The sequence below is a fragment of the Clytia hemisphaerica genome, unplaced genomic scaffold (assembly GCF_902728285.1).
Source record: "Clytia hemisphaerica strain Z4C2 unplaced genomic scaffold, Clytia hemisphaerica genome assembly, whole genome shotgun sequence".
NCBI classification, from domain to species: Eukaryota; Metazoa; Cnidaria; class Hydrozoa; order Leptothecata; family Clytiidae; genus Clytia; species Clytia hemisphaerica.
Window position 1 is genome coordinate 356735 of NW_027104531.1, and position 9698 is coordinate 366432.

The 9698-nt window shown below is 36.5% G+C and overlaps 3 protein-coding genes across 3 annotated transcripts; all 3 read left to right on the forward strand.

The window, feature by feature from the left end:
* The first annotated feature begins 5758 nt into the window (after positions 1-5758).
* On the forward strand, positions 5759-6205 carry LOC136822403 (uncharacterized protein C05D11.13-like). Its single transcript, XM_067078657.1, has one exon. It carries the CDS (start codon positions 5759-5761, stop codon positions 6203-6205), a length of 447 nt encoding a protein of 148 aa, XP_066934758.1.
* Positions 6206-6308: 103 nt separating this feature from the next.
* LOC136822404 (uncharacterized) lies at positions 6309-7070 on the forward strand. The gene has a single exon (XM_067078658.1). It carries the CDS (start codon positions 6309-6311, stop codon positions 7068-7070), a length of 762 nt encoding a protein of 253 aa, XP_066934759.1.
* Positions 7071-7175: 105 nt separating this feature from the next.
* LOC136822405 (uncharacterized) lies at positions 7176-8885 on the forward strand. The gene is made up of 2 exons (XM_067078659.1): positions 7176-7750; positions 7868-8885. Exons 1-2 carry the CDS (start codon positions 7176-7178, stop codon positions 8883-8885), a joined length of 1593 nt encoding a protein of 530 aa, XP_066934760.1.
* The last annotated feature ends 813 nt before the right edge of the window (positions 8886-9698 follow it).

Here is a 9698-nt window from a genome sequence, read left to right on the forward strand (position 1 = left end):
TTTCGATGCAGTTCACTTGTGAGATTGGGATGGGAATCGTTAACTAAAAATCTAGATATTAAATTATCAAATCAATTTGAAGAGTCAGTCTTCAAAATTTGGATAGAGATTCGTTGCCATGCCTTTATTAAAGCTTGGTTGAATATTGTTGAATATAAATTAAAAGAACACAAGTTGATAACATGGGAACACTTGCTCTACGTAAAAGCCTGCCAAGCTCTAGCTAAATTTGTATTTTTCATACCATTATACTAACGTTCATATCTATTTCGATTATATTTATAGCTTTGAAGAAGTTTAATTCATTTTTTACATTCAGTTTTTTCGATAGATTAATATATTATTTATTTAAACTAATGCATCCATTCCATTCCATTATCTATATATTAATACGCTAAAACGTGTGTTTACAACGTTATGTAAAAATTTTTCGAAAATCTAACAATGTTCTACAAAGCCTCCTCTTCACGGCGTTGAACCATTGTCTTTTTGCACCCCGTGCAGTTTTCCTACCACTAGACAAACTTTGAGACGCCAATATACTATTTTCTTTACTGCAACATTGGAGCTGGATGGGTTAAAATCAACCTTCTTCACAAATATAATTTTTGCTTTTGAAGATTCCTTATTCAGATTCTCTTTAATAATTTCTGATTACTATAGCAGCTCCCTATCACTTTCAAAACTTTTCAAAACATCTTTATATTCTACATTGTTCCGGTTTGAACTCAGATCTTTTTGAAGAATGTGCATTCTTTTGAACCAGCAAGCCAACTGTGGCATGCGTAAAGCTATTTACTTTATTCAAAGGTATGGCGAGACGGTCTTTTAAAATTTCACTTTGAAATTGTCTCTCCAATCTATATATTAATACGCTAAAACGTGTTTGTTTACAACGTTCTGTAAAAAGTTTTCGAAATTCTAAGAAAGCTCTTACAAAGCCTCTTTTTTTACGGCGTTGAACCATCGTCTTTTTGCACCCCGTGCAGTTTTCCTACCACTAGACTAGCTTTGAGACGCCAGTAAACTATTTTTTTTACAGTAACATTGGAGCTGGATGGGTTACAATCAACCTTCTTCACAAATATAATTTTTGCTTTTGAAGATTCCTTATTCAAATTCTCTAAAATAATTTCTGATTACTATAGCAGCTCCCTATCACTTTCAAAACTTTTCAAAACATCTTTATATTCTACTTTGTCCTGGTTTGAACTCTGGTCTTTTTGAAGAACGTGCATTCTTTTGAACCAGCAAGCCAACTGCGGCATGCGTAAAGTTAGTTACTTTATTCAAGGGTATGGCGAGACGGTCTTTTAAAATTTCACTTTGAAATTGTCTCTCTAATCTATATATTAATACGCTAAAACGTGTGTGTTTACAACATTCTGTAAAAAGTTTTCGAGATTCTGGCAAAGCTCTACAATCTATATATTAATACGCTAAAACGTGTGTGTTTACAACATTCTATAAAAAGTTTTCGAGATTCTGGCAAAGCTCTACAAAGCCTTTTCTTCGCAGCGTTGAACTATCGTCTTTTTGCACCCCATGCAGTTTTCCTACCACTAGACTAACTTTGAGACGCCAATATACTATTTTCTTTACAGAAACATTGGATCTGGATTGGTTAAAATCAACCTTCTTCACAAATATAATTTTTGCTTTTGAAGATTTCTTATTCAGATGCTCTTTTAAAACTTTCTGTTTACCATAGCGGCTACCTATCACTTTCAAAACTTTTTAAAGTCTCTCAAAGTCACTCTTCTTCAAAGCCATTTACTTAATTGTGGTTAAAAATTACAATGCAATGTTATCGTTTATCCCATGTTTTTATTTAATGAAAATCGTATCATTACTTCGGCGGCTATCTTCTTTCTTCCGAGATTTTTTATATGTATAGTGATTCGCTGGATTGGGACACGCAGCGTGCGACACGCGCATACGGCTATTATTTATTTATTTAGTTATATGTGATTTTTATTTCGTGTTTCATTACATTATGCCTTGTAGTCCAGTAGAAATTCGTCCATAATAGGGTCAACCTAGAAAAAATTATTATAAAAGGTTTCTATATACCGTTGGAAAGATAATTTGTTGGTTAATTTCAAATAAAGAATACCTTTACCACACATCAAAAAAATTTGAGCCAATTGTTCTAGTTTTTACCTCTACATATAGTAGCAAAAACTTTTTGTACCCTAAGCTTAGGAAATTCAAAAACAAATTTTTCCATTTAAACTCAAAGAAGCCAAAGTCATACCTATCTTTAAAGAAAAAGGCTCTCCACTTGATGCTGAAAACTACAGGCCCATCTCTCTGCTTTGAAACATGATAATATCTTTCAAAAACTTATGTACAAGCGTCTGGTGACTTTTCTTGATCAATCAGGCTCTTTATATCCACTCCAATTTGGTTTCCGCTCAAAACACTCTACAGAAACAGCACTTTAATATTGTGTTGATCAAATTTCAACTGCTTTAGATGAAGGTGAGTATGGCTGCTCCATTTTCATTGACTTACAAATGGCTTTTGATACTGTTGACCATGAGATTTTAACTTCAAAACTAGAATTCTATGGGGTTCGTGTGACAGCTCTTGATTTGTTTCGCTCTTTCTTATCTAAGCTGGAAGCACCACATTGATTTTGTTTGCAACAAATTAAAACGTGCGAATGGTTCACTGAGTAAACTTCCACGGCGACAAGAAAACCTTATTAGCATTATATTATTCATTATTTAACTCTCATCTTTCTTAAGCAGTTACAGTCTGGGGACAACGCCAATCTGTTCACGCCCGTCGAATTCTAACACTACAAAAGCAAGCTCTCCGAATTATGACATTTTCCGATTTTCGAGCACATTCCTCACCTCTCTTCTTGGATCATACTCTTTTAACCTTTTTTGACTTCGTAAAATACCTGAATATTCTCTTTACTTACAAAATCTTTAATCGAATGTTACCACCTCCTCTGCAAGAACACTTCATTTTGACTCGTCTCGATGATGTTGAGCGTCATGAAGTCATGCGAAGTAAATCTGGTCTGTTAAAACTTCCCGAGGTCTCCACAGTAACTTATGGCAATTACTCAGTACTATATCAATCCATTTCATCTTGGGACGAACTTCAGAAATTTTTGACCTTTGATGATATGTCAACCTAAGAATAGGATCGACCTGTCTCAATATTTGTAACTGTCTTTATCAAATTATATATTCTAGCGGTAGATTCATTTCTATCTTACATTAACGTACTTATTTTTATAAAAATGTTCGTAGATTTATTTTTTGTAACTTAACAATTTTGCGACCACCTCCTTCGTTTAGATTTTTTCCATGAGTGTGGTCGCTAGTCTTGTTATAGACAAATAAATAAACACTACACTACATACACGCGATTGCCGAGATCCAGACAATGGATTGGAGGTCAGTGCCTTAATGATCGATTGGGGGAGGGGGTTATGGTATATTCTCATATTGGGACCTTGGGACCTAGGGGGTACATGTATATTGTGGGGGTATTTGATATAATCTCATATCAGAACCTCGGGACCTAAGGGGTACATATATATTGTAGGGTGTATTTGGTATGTTTTTATCCCAGGACCTAGGTTACGCGAATATTTTAGAGAGAATAGTGTTTCTATGTTTTACATTACATTTCTTATTTTTGCCAAACCAAGGTCTTTTGTTTAAATTGAATTTTGAGGTGAGCAAGTAAATACTTTCTTTGCTGTTCTGTAACATTCAGAAGCTTCAATGTCTTATATAAACCCCAAACTGACCTATAATAACAGGGTTTGAGAATGACTACTAATTGTTCGAATTATTTGAAGGCCAAGTTCAGTATCAACTTTCAGACGCTTTAATGGGAATCTGCCCAGATACAATGTTGGTTCAAATTCCTTTACCTGCTGATGGTATCGATCTGTTAAACTTTTTCAACGATCCTATAAGGAAAAAGAAGCTAGACACTTTGTTAAAACAAAAGAAGACCATTTTTCAAGATCAATACTAAATAGGCCTGTTCGCGTGCCTTAATTTTCTTGCAAAAAGTAAAGCCCAAACTTTTGTTTCTATAAGAAAATAAGTTTAGATAGTTTCATTGTTTAACTCTGATCTTGAATTCATTTTTTTCCCAATATTTTAGACATTACGTTTTTTTACAGAGAGTTGCGAGGGTACTTTTTAACTATGTGTAGATGTTTCTGATGTGTAAGATGTTTTATCCTTCTTTTAATTTTGCTTTTATTTTTAGATTTGAAAATGATATTAAATAATATCGAAATATATTGTCAATAAATTAAAATCGTTGGTTACTTGTCACAGTAAAATAAGTTTAAATTATGGATAATTGGTAATCTGAAAAAGAACCATGTTACTCTTATTCTTTTTTATATTAAGAGCAATTTTAAAAACAACGAGGCTCTGAAATGCCAAAAAAATTTAAAACAATATAAGATCAAGCCTCAGCATTGAAAAGCGTTTGTCTCAGAAATGCGATAAAAGCTAAAACAACCCTGAAACTTACCTCGAAAACACGAACAGAATAGAATAAGAACAATTTGAGGTATTGTCGGAGAATTGTGCGGATAACGGGGGAGGTAAATTAAACTCCAAATAAGCCTTAACTTCGTTCCTCACAAACCCTTAAAAATTCTTTTAAATTGCGAAGTTCTCTAAAATCTAGGATGCTTAGATTTCTTAAAAACGGTGCACATTCTTCGTGTGAATGATGATGCCCAATGGTAAAACTTCAAATTAAATGCTGAAAAACAGAATCGAGTAAAGCAGGGCCAAAGTTCTAAAAAAAACAAAGTATATTTGATTTCTTTCTTTGCTTGACCATGAAGCCCAATTCAATTCCTGCGAGTTAGACCAAAAATAACGATTTCTAACTCAAACTGGGCAATACAGGAGAGCTTCGCCCTCCTAGATAGCCCTTGTTTGATATGTACGACATTGGCACTTAAAAAGAAACTATAACAAATGAAAACGTAAAATAAGAACCAATAGTAACAAAAAGGAAAATTGTAACAAGTTTAAGGTTTATCTACACTGTAATAAAATATTGAATTATCTATATATTAATAGTGGTAGTCTGTATGTCGTTTTGTTTTTCGTTTTCGCACGCAATGTTTTTGTTCTTCCAAAAGATGACTTTTATTTTGTTCTTGCTCCACAAATTTGTTTAACGATATTCGCGCCGTTTTATAAATCCGGGGGTAATACTTATTGAAAAATCAAATCTTCTCAATATTCTCCGCAATAATTTACCACCCGTCACTTGAAAAATGACTTTGATTGGTTCTTAAGAAAACTAAAAAAACATGATAGGGGGTTTTTTTGGATTTTATTCCAACGCGTTTTGCTGGCCAAATGAACCAAGATGCTGAACATCACAACACCCGTCACAACTGTAGTGATTTCTTTTATGAAATACAGTTTCATTTTCAACTGGTTTTTGCTGGAGCTGGTGCTGCTGGACTGAAAAATTAACTTTGGCTTGATTAAAAAGTATTTGGAATGGTGGTTTTGAAGAAATGAATCACTGGCATACCATAAATTAACTGTTTCTTCGAGCTGTGTCCAAAGTATGTTATCATTTTTATATCCTAGGTAGCTCATGACAGTGCAGGCCAGATTTGGAAAGTCCTCTCCCCCAAATGAGCCAAGATAATCAAAATGTCCTGGTTGATGATCACGATCAGGGGCCTGTTGATAGGGGTAGAACTGCTGCTGAAAATGTGGGTAGAAAAAGGGAAATGGAAACTCCTCAGGCTCAACAGAGAAGAGCAAGGCACGCTCAAAGAATGAGAGCTAGGCGTGCTAATGAAAATGAGCAGCCGACACAACAGCGCAGACAACGTGATTTAGAGCGGGCTAGGAACAGGCTTGCTAACGAAAATGAGCAACAGACTCAGGAGCGCAGACAACTTGATTTAGAGCGGGCTAGGAACAGGCTTGCTAACGAAAATGAGCAGCAGACTCAACAGCGCAGACAACATGATTTAGAGCGGGCTAGTAACAGGCTTGCTAAAGAAAATGAGCAACAGACTCAGGAGCGCAGAAAACTTGATTTAGAGCGGGCTAGGAACAGGCTTGCTAACGAAAATGAGCAGCAGACTCAGGAGCGCAGACAACTTGATTTAGAGCGGGCTAGGAACAGGCTTGCTAACGAAAATGAGCAGCAGACTCAGGACTCTTCCTAACGAAGAACAACCACAATATGCTCAATTGTATATCATTGAAGCTGCACAAGCTTTAGATTTGAGAATGCAAAATCCATCTGCAGTTGATTGTAATAGGGCCACTATGGCTTTAATCCAGGATGTTCTTGGAACAGTAAATCCCTATGCTGCTTCTTTTAAGCACATGAAACAGGTTGAACAAGAGGAACAAAATCGTGCTATAGTTGAAAACCGTCCAGTTTCTAGGATAACCATGGTAATGAGAGAGGGGCACGATCAAAGGCGTGGCAATGCGCCTTTGCATAAAGAGGTCGCTGCCATCTTCACAGGAGAAGATGGTGCTCCACCAGCTGGCAGGAATATTGTTGTCTATCCACGAAACCATCATTTGCAAAGTATACCATCAACATTTAGCGTAGTTGATCCATATATCTATCCATTACTTTTTCCAAGAGGTGATCTAGGCTGGGATATGAATATGCCTCGCGTAGCTGAGAGGGCAACAAGGACCAGGAATCATGTGACACAACTTGAGCATTATGTTTATCAGTTAGCTATCCGAAGGGGGTTCTCTGCACTCCATTTGTCAGGTAGGCTATTTCAGCAATTTTTGGTGGATGCTTACACAAAAGTTGAAGGTTCAAGGTTGGACTTTCTTCGTCACAATCAGCAACAATTAAGAGCCGAATGTTATCAAGGTTTAGTTGACCATCTTGAAAATGCTGCAGAACAAAGAAACTTGAATGCGGGTCATGTTATTGTTTTGCCTTCAACCTTTTCAGGGTCTCCCAGAGCCATGCACCAGCTTTACTTGGATGCAATGGCTGTAGTTTCTAAGCATGGAAAGCCAGATGCCTTCTTGACTTTCACGTGTAATCCTATATGACGTGAGGTAACTGAGAACTTACTTCCCAATCAGAAAGCGCACGACAGGCCTGATTTACTTACTCGTGTGTTTCGCATGAAGTTATTTGCCATGAAAAAAGAAATAATGGAGGATGGTATTCTTGGAATGGTTGTTGCCCGTGTTGATGTGATTGAGTTCCAAAAGCGTGGTCTTCCCCATGCACATATTTTGATTCATTTTGCAGCTGAATTTAAATTGAGAAATGCAGATGATATTGACCGCTTGATTTGTGCACAGCTCCCTGATCCAGAACTTGAACCTGAGCTTTACGAGATCATCAAGTCCAACATGATTCATGGACCATGTGGTGCTTTGAATAACTGTAGCCTGTGTATGATTGATGGTAGTTGCTCAAAAGGTTTTCCAAAATCTTTTAATGATGAAACGGTTATGAATGTGGATGGCTATCCTTCTTATCATAGACCTTACAATGGGCGTGCTGTTAGGGTAAGGAATCTTGATCTTGATAATAGATGGGTCGTACCATATTGTCCTTATTTGTGCAAAAAATATAATGCTAACATTAACTTGGAAGCCTGTGTTTCCATTAAAGCTGTCAAATATCTTTACAAATACATCTACAAAGGCCATGACACAGCCCATTTTGAGATTGCAGAGAGAATAGATCATGATGAGATTAGAACTTTTCTTGATTCACCGTATGTTTCTGCTCCAGAAGCATGTTGGCGTTTATTCGCTTTTCCTATGCACACTCAGAGTCATACTGTTATCAGGTTGGCGGTACATTAACCTAACTTTCAGCGTGTTTATTTTAGGGAAGGTGAAGAAGCAGCTGATAGAGCTGGCAATAATGAGACCATGTTGACTGCTTGGTTTTTGCTGAACCAAAATGATCCTACTGCCAGGCAAATTCTATATCCTGACATTCCCTATGACTACGTCTTTATCAAATCTAGAAATGGTAACAAGTGGAAAGTAAAAGAGCGAGGCCATGGAACAGTAATCAGTCGGATGTATAATGCAAGTATACGTGAAGGTGAAAGATATTTTCTAAGAGTTTTGTTGTTACACGTTCCAGGTGCTACATCCTTTGAATACTTGAGAACTTTTGACGGGGAAATCTATCCAACTTTCAGAGAGGCATGTTTAGCAAGGGGTCTTTTAGCTGATGATAATATCTGGGTTGAGACTTTGAATGAAGTAGTTCATGTTGCCACACCAGTCAAAATTCGAAGAACGTTTTGCACCATCCTCATTCATGGTGAGCCAAATAACCCGGCAGAGCTATGGGAGAGTTTTAAGGAGCACATGATACAAGACTTCTTACGCCACCATAGTGAATTGCAAGCTGAGCAAATGACTTTAGCTAACATTGCAAACATGCTCCATCAATTTGGAAAGTCTTTACAAGATTTCAATCTGCCTGATTTTGATGAAGAGATTGTTCAGGAACAATCAAATGCTGCTGCTAATAGAGCGGAAGCCGACCGTGTTAGGCCATCCTTGAATGAGGCTCAAACCACTATAGCTGATACTGTCATTAACGCTCTTTCAAATAATGATTTCAACTCTGCTAAGCTATTTTTTATTGATGGTCCTGGTGGTTGCGGTAAAACGTACACCTACAACTACATTATAAAGGAGGCCAGAGCTCAATCTTTCACTGTTTCCACCTCCTCCTGGACAGGTATTGCTGCAACACTTCTTGATGGGAGGAAGACGTGCCACAGTCTTTTCAAGTTGCTGGTACCTGTTAATGATGGTTCTACATGTAGTGTGAAACCCAATAGTACCCATGCAGAATTTTACCCAAACATGCTCATGAAGCTGTAGATAGAATGTTGAGGGATATTTGTAACAGTGGCGTTCCATTTGCTGGAAAAGTTGTCCAGCCCAGGTTGTTGAAAGTTGCTTGAAAAGAAGTCCTCTTTGGCATCTAGCACAAGTATTTCATCTAGGAACTCTAATCTGTCTTACGCACATGACTTACTTGTTTATTTTGTTAACCAAAGTGTAAAAATCTATGACAAAACTTTTCCTGTGTATAATGTACACAACCTTATCCACTTGAAAGATGATTCTGAAATGTTTAATTGTTCATTGGATGAAATCAGCTCATTTCCATTCGAGGACTATTTACAGATTATCAAGAAATTTGTCAGGAAAGCCCAAAATCCACTGTCACAAATAGGGAAGCGAATCTTAGAACTTGAAGTATTTAATATCAAAGAGAGAAAATCTAGCAGTCACAAAGTAGTTATTTCCACCCGGGGGAAAGACTCATGGTTTATTTTGAGGTCTGAACACTTTTTACAAATCAAAGAGGTTTTAAGAGATGGCAAAATTGGTATGTGATGTGTACAAGCAACAGTTTTATGATAATGTTTTCACCGAACCTTCAAATTCAAAGCTTTTCAATGTTGCCTTTATAAAATCTGGAAAAAACTTTGAGACAATGAATTTAACACGTACAGATTTAGTTAGGAAAGCCATAGCTCTTCCCTTCAAGAATCATTTGTATTTATCTTCACTTTGTCATGACATTAATTCTTAGTGTTTCTCTGTTATTAGTATGTTTATTAGTATGGTATTTTGAAATACATTTTTCACATTTTTTTTTTTCAGTTTCACTTTTGTGATGGAATG